Source organism: Geotrypetes seraphini, chromosome 2, assembly GCF_902459505.1.
Source record: "Geotrypetes seraphini chromosome 2, aGeoSer1.1, whole genome shotgun sequence".
NCBI lineage: Eukaryota > Metazoa > Chordata > Amphibia > Gymnophiona > Dermophiidae > Geotrypetes > Geotrypetes seraphini.
Window position 1 is genome coordinate 419,917,523 of NC_047085.1, and position 19,013 is coordinate 419,936,535.

The 19,013-nt window shown below is 42.1% G+C and overlaps 1 protein-coding gene across 1 annotated transcript in view; it reads right to left on the reverse strand.

Moving 5' to 3' along the window:
* The window catches only part of VPS50 (VPS50 subunit of EARP/GARPII complex), a 337,660-nt gene that overhangs the window by 153,062 nt on the left and 165,585 nt on the right, over positions 1 to 19,013 (reverse strand). Inside the window, 2 exon segments of the mRNA XM_033931131.1 lie at positions 593 to 757; positions 9,342 to 9,432. Of these exon segments, the coding sequence (XP_033787022.1) occupies positions 593 to 757; positions 9,342 to 9,432 (256 nt within the window).

Consider the following 19,013-nt stretch of genomic DNA (forward strand, 5'->3'; position numbering starts at 1 on the left):
TTTACTGATTCTAACTTTACCACATTCATTGTATTTATGTTTATATTTGGTCTTTTTAGTATTGTTATGCTGTTACCAAAATTGTAAGTTTTAAGTTGAATTATACCTGCTGTACACAGCCTTGGGTGAATGTCTTCATAAAGGCAGTTAATAAATCTAAATAAATATTATCAATATTGGCACTGTTCTGCTGTGCAGCAGTTAATTGTACATGATAAACTTAGCACTGTTTTTATCAAAATCATTGGAGATTTTTATTTGTAATCAGATGAAAGTAAAGGGTTAGATAAATACGAGGGATCTTCAAAAAGTTTCTGCAGTTTTATTTTTTTGAACACTATTAAATATCTCAAAAGCAAATTACATCACTACCTGCATGGTGAGCCGGATTGCTTGACTGACTAGTCACATGACATTCTACAACATGCCCTCTTACCACTTCTTCCCAACCATTTCCCATGAAAATATGAAAGTGCGCAAACCTTCTGAATTCTTTTCTGCACTATGTAATAAAGAACTTAGGTTATGTGGCTGTAAGTTGTGACATGGTTTATTATGTAAATAACTATTATGCAAATTATATCCTTTATACCCCATTAGCAGCAAGTACATCTTCTGTTTCATCATCTTTATCAGCTTGAATCTCAAAAGGGTTTCCTCCGTTACAATATTGTTCAAACAAGGAGGTTGTTGCTGAGGAAGGATGCTTGCTAGGTGACACCGATGGAGACTGTGATTGTCCCAGGAATTTAAACTCCTATAAAAGGAAAAAAAAAAACATTTCACATAAGCAATAATCTGTGGGTGGGTGCATACGTGCAGCCCCATTTATTTACTTAGACATTTTCTTTGTCAGGTCACTGTGGGATCTCTCAGTGGAACACAAGCAATATATAAGCAACATCCAGCCTATAATCCTATAATCACATTTGGATATTTTTCTATAAACCTGGAGGCTTAGGGACCGTTCCCTTGGGAGCAGGGTCACCTCAGGTTTCATTCGCAGTGGGTTTGAGTGCAGGTTGTGTAACTTGCATTGTGGTTTTGCACCTGCATTGGGGCCAATTGTATCCCTCCCTTCACAATGTCGTGTGGGCTCCGGTGGGTTTCTGAAGGTTCAGTCCCTTAGGGAGACTGGACAGTAGCCTGAAGAAACAAGCCAGTTTTCCTTTGTCAGGCTTGTTTGAGACAGAAATCTTTTTATACCTTTGGTGAGACCTCATTTAGAATATTGTGTACAATTCTGGAGGCCACACCTTCAAAAAGACATAAAAAGGATGGAGTCTGTACAGAGGAAGGCTACTAAAATGGTGCGTGGTCTTCATCATAAGGAGCATGGGGACAGACTTAAAGATCTCAATTTGTATACTTTGGAGGAAAGGCGGGAGAGCATGTAAATGCGCATGAGTTGAGTCTCTTTCATTTGAAAGGAAACTCTGGAATGAGAAGGCATAGAATGAAGTTAAGAGGTGATAGGCTCCGGAGTAATCTAAGGAAATACTTTTTTTACAGAAAGGGTGGGAGATGCGTCAAACAGTCTCCCGGAAGAGATGGTGGAGACAGAGACTGTGTTTGAATTCAAGAGGGCCTGGAATAGGCATGTAGGATCTTTGGAGAGAGAAAGAGATAATGGTTACTGCAGATGGGCAGTCTAGATGGGCCATTATGCCTTTATCTGCCATCATGTTTCTATGGACTAGAGGTTCTCTGTTAGCACAGGAGTGGGCCTGAACCATATGAGAGTCTTAGGCCTCACCCAGTGCATCCCAGGATGCATCGGGAAAGGTAAGGCCTACCATTTTGAAGAGGTGGACCTGCCGGCAGGAGGGGGAAAATGGAAAGAGAAACGGAATGGGACTTGTATACCACCTTTTTGTAGTATTATAACCACATTCTCAAAGCAGTTTACATACAGATACTTCAAGCATTTTCCCATCTGTCAAGGTGGGCTCACAATTTATCTAATGTGCCTGGGGCAATGGAGGATTAAGTGACTTGCTTAGGGTCACAGGGAACAGTGCGGGGTTTGTACCCACAACCTCAGGGTGCTGAGGCTGTATCTCTAACCACTACACCACACTCTCCTCCATGGGTGTGGACATCCCTCCTGCTGGATTGTCATTTAAATTACAGGTTTGTAGAAGTGGGGTGTTGGAGATTCAGGGAATGTTGGTGGTTCGTGGGGGTCCCGTTGGCAGGAGGGAGTGGGAAATTTAAATTTAATGGTGGGGGCGTCGGGTGGGGTCTTAGGGCAGAGTGTCGGAGATTCACAGGGGCCCTGGTGACAGGAGGGAGAGGATATTCCTCCTGCCGCTCTTTAATTTAAAAGGGGAGGGGGGGTCGAGGATTCCAGGTGACCGCGGTAGGAGGGAGTGAGCTTTCCTGCTGTTGATTTTTTAAACTTCAGAGGGTGTGGGCTATCATGGGAGGATCCTGGCACTGTAGAGGTGTTTCCTTATTTGCACCTGAAGGTTAGGCCTCTATGACATCATCAAGCCTGAACCATCATTTAAGCCTGAACCATTATTTGCAAGAAATCATTCCAGCCTGAACCTAGCAAGAAGAGAAAGAAGAAAACATCTTTGCTGTTTCTGCCTGATTCATTCTGGGTATGTACCAGAATGGTATTCTAGTCAAGGACATCCATCTATGTCTTCATGCTTAGACTGTGGATCTTGGGGGAGTGATACTCCTATGCTGTGCTTATCTCTCGAACGGCGCCTGTGTCTCCCAGCCTGTATGAGACTTTAAACAGAAAGGCTATTCATCTAAGGTCTGTTTCTGGATTGGTCCGAAGAGGTCATCTGACGAGATCCAAGTGAAAAGGTGCTAATTATAATTTAGTCTGTGCCAAGATGGAAGTGAACTGACATCTCATCACAGGTGTTCTCCACGCATCTCTTTCATAATAATTAAGACCTGAACAGTTACCTCATGTGACTCTCTGCCTGAGAGAGAGTGAATCGGACCTTAAACAGATCTGAATTCCATCACTTCAAGGAAATTTTTGCTGCCAATAAATTATAGCTTTACCAGTGGCTGACGAACACTTGTTCCTGTAACCAAAGAATTTCTACATCTGCTAAGCTGAAGAGACGTCTTCCATTTCACCTGATTTTGTGCCAAGGCCTAATTAGATGGTGAGATAAGGAACTTATTATCTTATCAGATGGGGCTAGATAAGTGCATCCGATTGTGATATAGGATAAGGCTTGTAAAGCTACTCTTGGTAATAATCTGTAATAGATTGCTGCTAATCAGGGATTATTATTATTATAAGGAATTGTTTAGTGTGTGTAAGAATTAGTTTTACTTAGTTATCTAGCAAGTGTGTTGTGATAATTATGTACTGAGTTTCATATATGTAATCAGATATTTTGTGAACAATATTTAGATATTGCTGCTGGCTTGTGAATTATATTTTTCTATTTTCATAATAAAAGTATTTTTCATTAGCCTGGATCTTGTGTTGTATAAATAGACAAAGAAATTTGGACCTGGCAGAGATATTATGGTATTACCTAGAAAAACTAACAGACACATAACTTGTTTATGTAACTGATTAGTGTACCATAAATCTTGCTACAGAGGATCCTGGCACAAGTTTTTAAAATGTTTAATGGGAACAGATATTGTGAGTGACACACAGAACATCTATGCCCATTAAAAATAATAACAAAAAAAAGCAGCTGCTGTTCAGCGCTGTCAGACATGTCAGAGATTTTGGAATGTTAAAAAATGGCGCTTCATTTTGTGCATCATGTTAGAATCGATCAGAGTGCTCATTTTTATAGTGATGAGCTTGTAATGTATTTTCATATGATTATCGGAGGCTGCTACAAACCACAGAAAAGACTGCAATTTGCCATTTTGTGCATTGAAAGATGCAATACTTTGCCGCTAAAGCTGTTAAAACTGGTTTAGAGACAATCGTTAAATCCATGGTGGGTTTGGGGCATCCAGTCCTTAATCTTACATTACGATTCTGCAAATTGGTACTATGCTAAATAAATTAAAACTCTTTTCAGATACAGTAACAAAATAACACTCAGAATTTAGGAATTTGAGAACTTTTCAGCACCCCCTCGTAATAGCTCCCAAAGAGACTTGTCTTGTAAGATTCAGGATCCCAGGTGGAGGGGGTGGAGATCATTTTCAACAGCTGAAGGAAATATTGTCAGCTACAGATATTACAGATATTGCAGAACTTGAAACAGCTCCAAAGATCACAATGATCTGTTTATCCATAAGACCAATCTTTTCGGAGCTGACATCATAGATCTACCTTTGATGTTCTGTTTGTCCATATCGTTGAGACAAAGTAAAGAGCAAAATAATACTATGTAGGTCCAGTTTGAACACTTTAGGAGAAAAGCATAGAGCTCCTCAGCAAATCATGGTGATGACTGCTAGCAAGTGACTTTCCTCCACACCTTGTCTTCTAATGATGATCACTCACAGCAGCCACCTGGGACAGTATCTCCACAAATCTTGGGCTCCCATCCCCACTTGTTTTTTTTTATTCAACATTGTTAATACTAAGGAGGAAAATTATCAATGTGGACTACTGTTCAGTCAAATTATAAATTACCCAAGTTATAAAATAACCCAATTTAATATCAGCCCACATTGATAACTTTCCCCCTTAGACATTGTCACAATCCTAGCCCTAAAGCTCGGCTTGTGCCAGACGTGCCCTTAGCTTGTCCTGGCCCAGCCATACAAAGAGCCAACCACGGGGATAGGGTTGTGATCAGGAATAGGGAAAAATCTACATTTCCCTTTAATTCTGAGATAGCTGATCTCCAGGGAGTAGAAGACTTTGGAGATAACAGCCTGGAACAGCCTCTGAGGAACTCTACTCCCACTGCTAACTCCCAGCTGCAGGAGATAATTAAAAATCCTAAGAGAGCTAGGCAGAAGGTGCAGGTGGGCCCTCCCCCTCAGAGAACAGGGCGTGTTCGCCTCAACGTATTAGAGGCTGCTCTGAGGAGGAGACAAGCAGTTTACCCTGGGTTAGCCCAGGAAGGGGTCTCACAAGACTGTTCTCCTGAGTCTCAGGACATAGAAATGGTGGAGACAGCTACTGACCCTGTTGCCAGCCAGCCAGCACTACCAGAACGAATGGACTGCCTTGAGCCTACCAGCTTGCCTGAAGATATTCCTATGGAGGGGAGTTAAGTGGCAGGTCTGAGTAGTTTGTTATATGCCTAAGTGTGATTCCATTGTTGTTTGCTGCTCAGTGAATGTGTTTCCCTGGGAGAGAAGTGAGAATTGTGCTGCACTGCTGGGTTAATGCAGGAAGAAAAAAAAAACGTTTTTTTTCTCTTGAACTTAATGGTTCTGCTCTAGTTAAGTTCACATTTTTGAGTTCTTACAAAGTGTGGGACTGTGAGGGAGTAGTAATTGGGGAGAAGCCACTTGACATCCTGGTTGGGATTGTGGGGCCATTTGTGGCATTCTGTGTATCAGAAAATATATGGTGGTTTCAGCTACTCCCCTCCCCCACCAACTCCTGTTAAGTTGGTTGGGGCCAAGCCTGCCTTAATCTGGAGCTTGGACACAGCATTGCATGAAAGGGATACTAGCATTATGAAGTGACTGCCTGGTGCTGAGGGCAGTGATATTCAGAACTGTTTGTTTTACCTACCTGGATTACCTGCAGGAAGGTGAAAGCTTAGACAGGAGTTTTTTTGTCAGCTCTATTTTTGTTTTGGACTTATTTATTTTGTTGCTTGGAGAAAAGGCTGACCTGAAGTCTCCCCTCCAGTTTCCAAGTTTCCAAGTTTATTGGTTTTTAATATCCCGACCATCAAACAATTGTCTGGCCGGTTTACAATAAAATTATAAAAAAACAAAAAAAAGCATTAAAAGTAGCAGTATGTGCAAAAAGATGTCTTAAGTTAAACATAAATGACAAAGACTTGACGAACTGGAGTGTGAGGGCAGTAACAGCGGAAGGGGAAAAAGTTACATTGTATAGATGAAAAGGAGAGAGTAGGGGGGAGGATTGAACAAAAGGGAGGGGAACATTAAGATAATGGAAGTTTGCTGACCGAAGGAAGAGAGAGAAGATACTTTTAGGTTTGATTAAAAGCATCTCGAAACAAGAAAGTCTTTAGATTGATCTTGAATTTGACTAGTTGTTGTTCGTCGCGGAGGTATTGTGGAAGTGAGTTCCATAAGGTAGGGGCTGTTATAGCGAAGTTTGTTTTGCGTGTATAATAAAAATCTTTGAGAGATGGAATATAGAGAAGTTTTTGGTCGGATGATCATAATGTACGAGTGGAACTTTGAGGAATAAGAAGTTTATCGAGGAATGTAGGTTGATGTAAGAGTCTGATTTTGAAAGTGAGTAGAATAATTTTGTAAGTGATACGATAAGAAATTGGAAGCCAGTGGGCTTCCTTTAAGAGAGGAGTGACATGATCGTATTTGGTTTTTTTGTAGATAAGTTTTATTGCGGTATTTTGTATCAGTTGAAGGCGTCGTAATTCTTTTTGTGGAAGGCCATTGAGGAGCGAGTTGCAGTAGTCTAAGTGAGAAATTACTAAAGAGTGGGTTAATATAGTAATAGAGTCAGTATTTAGAATGGATATTAATGATCTGATGATGCGAAGTTTATAGAAGCAGACTTTTACTACGGAGCTAATATGTTCGTGAAAAGAGAGATCTCTATCAATGATAACGCCAAGTAGTTTAATTTTAGTTTCCATGTGTAGTGGGACAGATTTGATAGAGATAGTTCCTGGTAGTGATTCAGATTTTTTGATCGGGAGTAGTAGTCCACAAGATTTGTCAATGTTAAGTGAAAGTTTATTTGTGTATAGCCATTCGTTTATGTTATCCAGTTTATTATTTATGTCTTTTATGTCAGAGGTGTTAGTGATATTAATAGGGTGAAGAAGTTGAATATCGTCTGCATAGGCAAAAATGGTGAATCCTATCGATTGGGCTAATGTAAGGAGAGGAGAGAGGAATACATTGAATAATAATGGTGATAATATTGAACCTTGTGGCACTCCGAAAGTTTGAAATATAGTTGAAGAAATTTCGTTTTTTACCCAGACTTTAGAGCTGCGTTTCTGAAAGTAAGATATGAACCAGGAAAGTGCTGAACCTGAAATGCGGCAATCTTTTAATCTTGAGATAAGAAGAGAATGATCGATAGTGTCAAAAGCTGAGGAGAGGTCTAGAGAGATTAGAATGACAGATTTTTGGTGTTCATGGTAGTATTGTATGGTTGAAATAAGTCCAAGTAAGGATAGTTCTGTGGAATGTGAAGAGCGAAAGCCTGTTTGACAAGGGTGTAATGCATGAGTTTTTTCGAGAAAGTCGGTTAATTGGGAGTGAATGATTTTTTCCGTAATTTTGGAGAGTAAAGGAAGATTAGCGATAGGGCGATAGTTTTTAGGGAGAGAAGGATCTGAGTTGTATTGTTTAAGTTTTGGGAAGACGAGTGCAGATTTCCAAGTGTTGGGTACTGTGCTTTCTGAAAGAGATTTTGAAATCATTTCCCAGATGAAAGGGCCGAAGAAGGAATAGAATTTTTTAAGTAAGAACGGGGGAATGCTCTCTAAGAGATTATTAGGAGAGTTTAAAGATTGTAGTGTAAGAAAAAGTTGTGATAGTGAGGGCATCTTGAAATGACTGAGAGAGCTAAAAGAAAGTTGGGTAGAAGGGTTGATAGTTTGAGTGGGGGGGGTAAGTATAGATGATCCGAGGTGAGATCTAATGTCTTTAATTTTTGTATCGAAGAATAGAGATAGTTCGTCTGCAGAAGGAGAAGTTAAAGTATAAGAGTTTTGTTTTTTATTTTTGGAATATTTTGAAAGAGAATGGGCGATATTGAAAAGAGTAGAAGAGTTACGAGTAGAGGAGATAAGTTTTGAATAATATTCTTTTTTTGTTTGTTGAATAGTAGTTTTGTAGTGAATAGCTTTTTCTTTGAATTGAATAAGATGAATATTAAGGTGTGTTTTTCGCCATTTATTTTCAGATGAACGAAGTTGTCGGCGGAGAAGAATTAGTTTGTCATTGTACCATGGTTGGTGTCTCTTTGAGGATATGATGGAAGCGGGATTTTTTATTTTTTTTTTTTGTTCTGATTTGGATGCCAGAGAATCCGATAATGTTTTTGTGGATATTTCCCATAATGAAGTTTGTTCTGTTATTGAGAGAGATGAGAATTCTTTGAGATTTAGATTAAATGTGGACTGTATGGTAGAGAGAGATATGTTATTAACATTATGAGTGATTTGAGAATTTTTGTACTGTTGTATATGGCTAGAGTGGACTTGAAGATCAAGTAACCAAGTGATGAGAGTGTGGTCTGACCATGGAATTGAATGATGATGGACATTGAGAAAAAAGTGATTAATTGAGATAGGACAGAAGATCATGTCAAGAGTATTACCAGCGGAGTGTGTAGGCATAGAAATAAGAGGTGATAACGATAGGTCAGAAGTAAGGGTAAGGAGTTCAGAAGTGATAGGATGATTAGGAGAGTTAAAATGAATATTAAAATCTCCAAGAATTATAGAATCAGGATGTGCTATATTGAAGTCAGATATAATAGAAGTAAGTGTTGAAAGTGAAGTTATAGATACAGGCGGAGGAAGATAGACTAGGAGAAAGTTAAGAGAAGAAGAGTATTTCAAGGTGAAGTGAAGAGTTTCGATTGGGTGAATAGAGAATGAATTAGTAGTATTAGGTTGTAGAGAAATAGAAGAATGATAGATAATAGCTGTGCCGCCGCCTTTTTTGTTAAGGCGAGGTTGGAAGAATGCTGTATAGTTTAGAGGGCAGGCTTGAGTAATGTATGCTTCTTCGCCCTGTGATAGCCAGTGTATCACCACAATAAAGTGAGACTTAATGAACTTTAAATTGACTCTTTTGGAATCTTTATCCATATTGATATTGAACAGTAACCAGCAGGACTTCCTTCCTTTATGGGAAGCACGCCGGAGTAGCGCTGTCGTGAGCGTCGACCGGAGTCACACTGATTTACGGGCACCGGCCACGCTACAACATAAACTAAGACATTTAGGGATACAGTCAATTTATCTGCATAAGGATATATTTAATTCATCTGGCTTATCTGCAAATTTGGATCCTTCTCAGAAAACTAGCAATTCAAATGATTTTGACTGCCTAATTCTAATTACTTTCTTCTGTTGCATTTTTTATTCTTTACTGCATGTTAATATTAAATTTTTATATCATTACAAACTCTATGCAAGAAATATATTGAATAATTACTATACGTTTAAGAGCAACATAAAACAATAAAACCACGTAAATAATAAGAGAATATGTTAATAACTAGAAGTATCACTTACATGCAGCTGTAAAATGATGAAATTTGACTTCACCGGGCAAAGTTCCCAGGTTTCATTCTCTAAAAACATTCTCAATTCTTCAAGACGTGTTCTAAGGGAAAATGATAAACTGATTTTTAAAACTAAGATCATTAAATTAGTTCAGATCAAATTTTTCAATCTTTAACAGTGATAGTGAAATTATATTTTACAATACCAAGAAACCATACTTGGGTATCCAAGTCTTTTGCAGTGCCTGGAAGTTATACAGGCACTACCCATATTCAGTGCTGATACCCAGACAGTTATAATGGCTCAAATGATTATGAATATTGATGATGCCTGGATAACTCCTGGTTCTGCTGTTGATCCACCTGTAGATCACCCTGGCATTAACTGGAGAGTGTCACTATGGTCTGTGCTAATAATCAGTGGCACATTCTGGTTAACTGCAGATGAATACTGTATGAGTATTGGATCCAGTGTGATTTAACCAGGTAGGAGTCCTCCCAAGGAAACTAAGTAAGAGCATAAGAGGGTTTGAAATAGAAAGAAACACTGGGCTGCAGAAGTGCTTGGATTGGTTAAGAATGAAGCAGTGTGAAAGGGCTGCATGCATATGGTGAGAGTTGTATACTGGCCAGAAAAGAAGCACATCCGCTATAATAAAACCCTTAGTGCGCATGCGCACTTCAAACTCCATGCTTCGTGATCCGTGCTTCCGTACCACGCATGCGCAGTGCCTGCCTCAGCTGATTTCCTGCCCCGATCTCCGATGCCGGCTGACTTTCTGCCTTCTGACTAAGCTGCCGCTGCCGGGACGCCTCTTCTTCTCACCCCCGGACCGGCAGCAGCCGAGGTGTCAAGCAGCCGCTGCTCATTTGCTAGGCCAGCCCACTTCGATAATGTGAGGAGGGCCGGCCTAGCAAAATCCCCAAGGCTGCCTGTCCTAGCGGATGCTGAACAGGGAGCAGGGAAGGGAGAAGGGGTACTGCTGGACAGGGGGGAGCTAAAAGAAAGGGAGAAGGGCTACTGCTGGATAGGGAGAGCAGGGAAGGGGTGCTGCTGGATAGGGGTGAGGTAAAGGGAAAGGAGAAGGACTACTGCTGGACAGGGGGAGCAGGGAAGGGGTGCTGCTGGACAGGGGTGAGATAAAAGTAAGGGAGAAGGGCTTCTCCTGGACAGGGGGAGCAGAGAAGGGGTGCTGCTGGACAGGGGGGAGGTAAAAGTAAGGGAGAAGGGCTACTGCTGGACAGGGGGGAAAGACAGAAAGAAAGAAAGACAGACAGTGGGCAGGGAGAGAGACAGAAAGAAAGAAAGACAGACAGGGGGCCAGGGAGAGAGACAGAAAGAAAGACAGACAGGGGGAGAAAGACAGAAAGAAAGAAAGGGGGCAGAGAGAGAAAAACAGACAGACAGAAAGAAAGAGAAATAAAGAAATGCCTAAGTCTATTCTAACACCCGTTAATGTAATGGGCTAAAAAACTAGTACCCTATAAAATCCTGCCAGCTATTCCTTCCCCTGAAAAAAAAAGCAAATTACTAATGGAAGAAGGTGAGTAAGTGTATTTCATAAGCAAGTGTATTTCATCTCTGGTGAGTAAGCACTGTAGGCATTTTTGAAACTCCACATATTCTAAGCATGTCTTCTTTTCTTGTAATACTGCTTATTATATTATTTTTTCCAAAAGAACATAAGAATAGATGGCCAATCTAGCAATCTGTTTCCACAGAACAAGCACTGGCTTCCCCATATCTGTTTCAATAGTAGACTATGGACTTTTTCTCCAGGAACTTGTCCAAACTTTTTTTAAAACCCATTTCTCCATCAGTCTCTTTGGACTGCCCTGGAGGTCGGAAGTAGATGCCAATCTTCGTATCCATTTCATTTGCTCCCGGTATTTTGGCCCTTGCAAATATAGGACCAAAAACTAAAAGTACTAATATATACAAACAAACCCTAAGATGCCAGACTCTGCATGCAGTACAATCCCAGAGAAAAAGAAACAAATGTATTTCTTCCCAAACAGTGCAAAATACAGACAACAGATGTGAATTCTCAAAACTGACACAATTTAATCACTAAATTTAAAAATAAAATCATTCCCCCTACCTTTGTTATCTCCCTCCCTCCATGCTGTGTCTTACTTTCTGGCCTGCTCCTGCCTGGCCATTTTATGCTGCCCCCGGCTCCCTCTTCCTCACTGTGTGCAAACTAATGGAAACTCTAATCAAACGCCAATTGGATACGATTCTGAACGAGGAGAATCTACAGGATCCCCGTCAACATGGATTTACTAAGGGGAGATCCTGCCAATCCAACCTGATCAGCTTCTTTGACTGGGTGACGAGGAAGCTGGATGTTGGGGAGTCCCTGGACATCGTATACCTGGACTTCAGTAAAGCATTCGATAGCGTACCACACCGCAGGTTGCTGAGCAAGATGAGTTCTATAGGATTGGGCGACACATTGACGAAATGGGTTGGGAACTGGCTTGGAGGTAGGCTTCAGAGAGTAGTGGTGAACGGCACCCCCTCTGAAATGACAGAGGTAATCAGTGGAGTGCCGCAGGGCTCGGTCCTGGGCCCGATCCTGTTTTAGCATCTTTATAAGAGACTTGGCAGAAGGGCTGCGAGGTAAAATAACATTATTCGCCGATGACGCCAAACTAAGCAATGTAGTGGGCAAAAGCACAACAGACATAAATTCAATGTCCGACAACATGATGCACGACCTACTCCTACTGGAGCGCTGGTCTAGGTCCTGGCAACTCAGCTTCAATGCCAAAAAATGCAAAGTCATGCACCTGGGCAGCTAAAATCCATGCAAGACTTACACCCTTAATGGCGAGATCCTAACAAGAACTGAAGCAGAACGAGACTTAGGGGTGATCGTCAGTGAGAACATGAAGACTGCCAATCAAGTGGAGCAAGCTTCATCCATAGGTTGCATACGCAGGAGTTTCGTCAGCCGTAAGCCTGAAGTCATTATGCCATTGTATAGATCCATGGTGAGGCCCCACCTGGAATACTGTGTGCAATTCTGGTGGCTGCATTACCGTAAGGATGTGCTGAGACTGGAGTCGGTCCAGAGAATGGCCACCCGGATGGTCTCGGGACTCAAGGATCTCCCGTACGAGGAACGGCTGGATAAGTTGCAGCTTTACTCACTCGAGGAACGCAGAGAGAGGGGTGACATGATTGAGACATTCAAGTATCTTACGGGCCGCATCGAGGTGGAAGAAGATATCTTCTTTTTCAAGGGTCCCGCGGCAACAAGGGGGCATCCATGGAAAATCAGGGGCGGGAAACTGCACGGGGACACCAGGAAATTCTTTTTCACTGAAAGGGTGGTTGATCGCTGGAATAGTCTTCCACTTCAGGTTATTGAGGCCAGCAGCGTTCCTGATTTTAAGGCCAAATGGGATAGACACATGGGATCTATTCACAGAGAAAGGTAGGGGAGGGTCATTGGGGTGGGCAGACTACATGGGCCGTGGCCCTTATCTGCCGTCTATTTCTATGTTTCTATGTTACCCCGAAAATGATGCTATGTTTTATTTTCGGGGAAACACGGTACTAGCAAACTGGAACAAGATGGACTGTTACAGATTCCTACAGAGACACCAAATGCCAGCAGAATCCTTCACCTCAGTTGCAGATGCAGAACATGACTCTCACCTGACACAAAATAGGAAACTGCAAAAAAACATGCAGACAAAAACTGAAAGCAGAGATACTGGACTCTACATGTCTACAATAGCAGAAAAAAATAAATAAATGCAAGTCCTTCTGTACAGAGCAAAGGAAAGCTGACAGATGCAAATTCTCAACATTAACATAATCTCTCTCTAAACTGAAAATAAAATCATTTTCCCTACCTTTTTAGTCTGAAGATTTTATTATTCCAATCATCTTGTTCCCAATCTTTCCTCTATCTGTGCTTTTGTCATTATTTCTTTTCTTACCTTCTGCCCTACGTCCAGCTTTCTTCATTTCTCTGCCTTCTTCTCAAATCTATTTGCATCTTCTTTTCTCTCTCCCTTGCCATTTTTGTGCAGCTTCTCTCCCACTCTTTTATTCTCATTATGTGAGGAATCTCTTCCCTCCCATGCGTCTGGTATCTTTTCCTATCTTCCTCCTCCCACCTCTCGGGCCTCTCTCTTCTCCAACATGAATTCCATAAACTTTGTGGCTGCCAGAAGCTATTAGGACAGGCCTTCCTCTGACCCTCTTAAGGCTTTCTTTCTGCCTTATCCCTCTTGTATAGTAAAAGGAAATCACATCAGAAGGAAGGACCCTGGGGCTGGCTACAGGAAGGTTTGTTCTAATAGCTGCCAGCAACTGCAAAGTTTGTAGAAATATGGAAGAGAGGTGAAAGACCATGGGAGGAGGAAGATAGTAGTACAAATCACACTGATTATTTTCCACCTCCTGCCCAAATCCTATGACTTGAAAGGGATTCCAGACTCTGTGACACACCTGAGGAGCAGCCATGGCACATCAGTTGAAAAATGCTGCTCTAGAGTCTGAGGGCTTCTTTTACGAAGCCACTTTAGCAGTTTAACGTGCATAATAGCGCGCGCTAAACTGCCGGCCACGCTAGATGCTAACGCCAGCATTGAGCTGGCGTTAGTTCTAGCCGCATAGCGCAGGTTTAACACACGCTAAAAAGCTGCATGCGCTAAAACCGCTAACGCGGCTTCGTAAAAGGAGCCCTGAGTCTTTATTTCCAGGCCTCCAGGTCGCCTTCCTTAATGAATATGCATGTAAGAGATCTGCATACTATGAAGGTATATGTATTCATTAGGAATTTCCCAAAACATGACCCATTAGTAGCCCTCAAAGACTGAAGTGAAAACCAAGTCTCTTGAGTACACATATACTTCTGTCTATTATGTCTTATAGAATTGTAATTATTAATGCAAGCGGAAATCATAGTATGATTATAACTGAATGGCTCTATCTAATTTTTATAGTACAGTCATTGCATTTCACTTTTTCAAACAAATAAAAAGATAATGCCTTTAGATAGAAAATTCCTCCATTATCCATATATCAGTGTTTTTCAATGCAAGGCCCAGGGGCCAATGGTGGTCCCTGGAGATATTTGGGGTGACCCCCATTGTCATTCTGATTTTCTCCACAATACACTCTGCTTCTCTATTCAAGCTTAGGCAGAAAGGGGAAAGTGGATGGGAGGAAGATCTACATGCTTGTAGAACATTTCTCAATAGAAGAAGAGAATGAATTTGGAAACACCCACCCCAATAAAAAGTTTGAAGGTAAGCTCGAAGTGATAAGACACGCCCTAGTGGCTCTCCTTCAGCTTACTTTAATGGCAAGCAGTCCAAGAATAAAAATTTGTGAAGACCATTGCCATGTAGAGGGCTAGATTCACTAAGCAAACCGATTATGTACCAATCAGTTTGCGACCCCTTTGCAACCCGATTCACTAACCTCTCCTCCGATCCAATTCCAATCCGTGCATGCAAATGAAGGGAAATGGCATGCAAAGTAGGAAGGACACCATTCACTAAACTTTTCAAGGAACGTCAACTGGGTTGGCCGATCCAAAAAGAAGCGACTGGTGGAGACCAGTCACTCATGACCTTTCCTGCTTTCTGCCGACTTCTCCTGCCGTTTTCAGCCCGACTTCAACCCCGACTCTCCTCGGCCTGTCCTGTTCTTTTCAGCCTGACTTCTCCTGCCCTTTTCAGCCCGACTTCAGCCCTGACTCTCCTCTCGCTGCCCTGCGCTTTAGCTCGCTGCTCCGACTCTCCTGCCCTTCTCCCGCAGTGCGAGCCCATGGTTTTAACCTGCAGGTTAAAACCACAGGCTCACAAAGTAGTAGTAAAAAAAACAGAAGAAAAAAAAAAAGCAGCTTGCAGCTCTGTAAGCATACGCATGCTTCAGGATCGCTCACTAGCGATCCGCGTGGTCAGTGAGGGGTGGGGGGATTCCTCCGATTGCACCCATTTGCATGCTGAGCATTGGTCAGCCTTGGTCAGCCTGCTGCGAATCGGCCTCGGAGAGGCAGGTTACTGAATCTAGCCCATAGTTAATTTGAAAGAAAACATCAATTCATTCAGTTTAACACTTCTCAAACTACCTACAATTGACCTGCTATTTGTAGTGATCTAGAGGAAAGAACAAACATACTTGTGGGACTTTATCCAATTATGCTCATCAAATTAAAAAACAAAAATAGAACCCTTCACAATCCAATTAAGACTCTTAAGAGTAAATCCCTGGATCAGCAAATGCATATTCTATGAGGTTTGCATTTCAGCAAACAAAATCTATCTTCTGCCAAAATGTATGCTTTTTCTTCTTATTGTTAAGGCTGGCTCTTAGGTATTGATATTCTTGTGGAAAAGTACACTTTTAAGCAATAAAAATGACAGGCAATATCACTGATCACAGAGAAGAACTTACTGGCAGAACGGTGATGCACCTTAGACACTGCATTCCAATGATTATGTCTTTTAAATAACATGAGAAGCCAAAAATTGAGGGAAGAATTCATCAAGTGACGTTAGGGCTTTAAGTTGCATTAATTGGCTCTTAGAACAACTTAAACAGCCCTAAAACTGCTTGACTTTAAATACTGCAGGAATATTTAAGTTACCATAGGTTACACAGTAATAAAATACAAGATATGCATACCCTAACAAGATTTGCAGTAATACACCAGATCGTGTTAGGGCCAAGTTATTTTGCTAGGGTTATTTTATTATCCAAGAGTATCAGAGAACAAACCCACAGCTAGATGCACCTGAGTCTGCAAATATGGGTCCCCCCAAGCTTCTGAGCCCTTCCCCCAGCATATTTGTGTGACTATTGCTAGGGGTACTATTTTGAAGCTGGCACAGTACTGGGCAGGAGCAACTAGACATCACAGAAGTCCCCGTGGACCCCCCCAAACCATCAATGATTTTTAAAGGTGGTGCCTGTAAGTGGGAGAGCACGCTTTATGGGGAGGGTGCTTAAGAATATAAGAATTGCTGTACTGGGACACACTGTCCAACTCAGGTCCCAAATACCTAGCTAGATCCCAAGTAGTAAAACAGATTTCATGCTGCTTATCCTAGGAATAAGCTGTGGATTTCCCCAAACCATCTCTATAATGGCCGCTTAGGTGTAATTGGGTAAGAAATTTTTTAAATAAATAAACCCTCGGGTTAGAGATTATACTCACTTTTCTACTGCACATGGTTCCTATTCCCGAATTGATTACATCTTTATAGATCGGAGTATATTTCAAAGGGCCAAGAGGTGTGGAAAGCATCATATACCCACATAGAAACCAAATTCAAAAGGCTATAAAAATGAACTTCCAAGAGGACTCGTGGTTCTTGGCTATCACTCTCTAAGAAGGGATGATGCTGCTAGTTCCTGATCCTGAGGCCTGATGCTAAGCTATGCCTGAGTCACTACCCTTTGAGTATGTGACAGAGGCTGAAGAGTGTGGCCGGACTCAGATTTCTGTCATTCCAGTGAACAGGCCTCTTCCAGAACACCTGCAGCGTTTACGTTGCCTGAGAGACATCTCTCCCACACAAACCGTGTTGGGCAGCATGACTGATCCTGCACTATGCCAGAGCCCAAGTTGATCGAGGAAGGACCTTTCCTGCATGTAGGCAGAATTATTAGTGTGCAGTGAAAACTTATGTTTGCTTTCCAAATAATCCAAAACAATAGTGGGTAACTGTTTTTCTTACACAGTCTAGCTTGTCTGAATACTAGACTGTTTCATACCTAATTATAATTATTTGCTATTTACAAGATAAATACAGTAAACTCTCAGTTACCCGGCACCTATGGTGGATAACTGTCGTTTCTGGTTGTTTGAGAGTTACTCTAAAAATAGTTTTGTCTCCCTTCCCACTTCACTCTCTTCCTTTCTATCATCCCCCAACCCCACTTGTAAGTCCAACATCTGTTCCTCCCTTCAGTCTGGGTCATTTTCTCTCCCCCCCCTTCTCCCCCATCTATCCATTTCTCCTCCCCTGATGGACCCTCTCCCCACATAAATTTCCGGTCCACCTCCCCTTCCTTCCCAGGTCTGCCATCCATCCCTCCATGTGGGTCTGGCCTCCTGGACCTCCCTCGCTTACCGAAGCAGCAGCGGCAGTTGGTCAGTAGAGACAGCACTATAAGCAGGCTGCTTGCGGCCAGCCCTAGCAGGGCCTTTCCTCTGCCACATCAGAAGTGTTGCATCAGAAGAAAGGCCCTGCTTTGGGATGGCCGTGAGCAGCCTGCATAGAGCACTGCCTCTGCTGCTTTGGGTAAGAGAGGGAGGGAGGGATGGACAGAGGGTCTGCGGCTCAGGACCACTGCCGCTGCTTCGGGGCTAGAGGGAAGGGAGATCCACAGCTCAGGACCACTGCCGTTTTGCGGCTTGCTTCAGGATTTGTGGAAGGGCTGAAGAGAGAGGGGCTCGGGGCTCAGGACCACTGCCACTTCTTTGGGGCTGGAGGGAGGAAGAGGGGTTTGCAGCACAGGACCGTTGCCGCTCCAGGAGCTGGAAGGCGGCCATTTTTTATTTTTTTTTTGTCGGTTGGGTGAGAGTAGCGCCGGTTGCTTGAATACCGGTTAATCAGGATTCTACAGTATATTCTCTATTTTGCTAAACCTAAGCCTGGTCTATTCATTCGCTTGGCAATAACCCTATTGGCACAGGGGGTTTGAATTTGGATTTTTTGGAATATAGATAAATATAAATATAACCCAGAATGCTACCATAATATAAAGTCTGTATTTCAGTGTCCTAGCTAAGTCAGACCATATAGGTGGCTCCTGTTAGCCTCACCAATACACTTACACTGCTTTTAACTCCTAACGTCCATTCAATTGTAAAGTACCCATGTCTGCTTTATCATTCCCTCTATGAGAAATTCTATAACCCCTATTTGTGTGTTTTAATTAGATTGCAAGGTCCACCGAGCAGGAACTATCTCTTACACGTTTAATGTATAGTGATGCATACATCTAGCAGTGCTATAGAAATAATAAGTACAGTTGACTCCACTTAAGTGCAAGCCCCTCGAACCAGTCTGCCACATGCGCTTAATCGGAGTACCATGTGAACAGTCGAGCACCGTCATTTTTCTCGCAAGATCAGCAGCTCTGGGGCAGGATTCTGTGCTTGCATCGATCACTGCCATCACATATCTTAGGATGAGTGACCTGTAATCACGTTTGAAATTTGTGATTATCCCTTGGTTTTTGTTGCTTTCATTTTCAATAGGCAAGCACCTTGAAGCCAACAGCTTCGCTACGTTTGAAAGCGGTGTATAGGTCTCTATCGCTTTAATTGGGAGACCATACGTGAGCAACTGCAGAAGGACCTGGAGTCCACCACTCTCAGGGAACAGGCCCTTCCAATTTACGTACAAGTAATGTAATAACACCTAAGCGGCGTCTGACATCAACATGGTGGACACGTTCAGCCAAAGAAAATGATTTTTGTCCACGTGATGCCACGGTGCAGTTCTGAAAGTTTGAACACATGGCCAGGCCTAGACTGTTGTTCCAAAACATGTGGCTCATCTACGTGATTGCTTTTAACCAGAATGAACTTTATGTGAAAGAATACAGGTGGGACCTACGACATCAGTGCACATAAGCGGATTGTGTGCTTATCAGAATTGCAAATATCCAGAGTTTATGTCCATTGACTTTAATGTA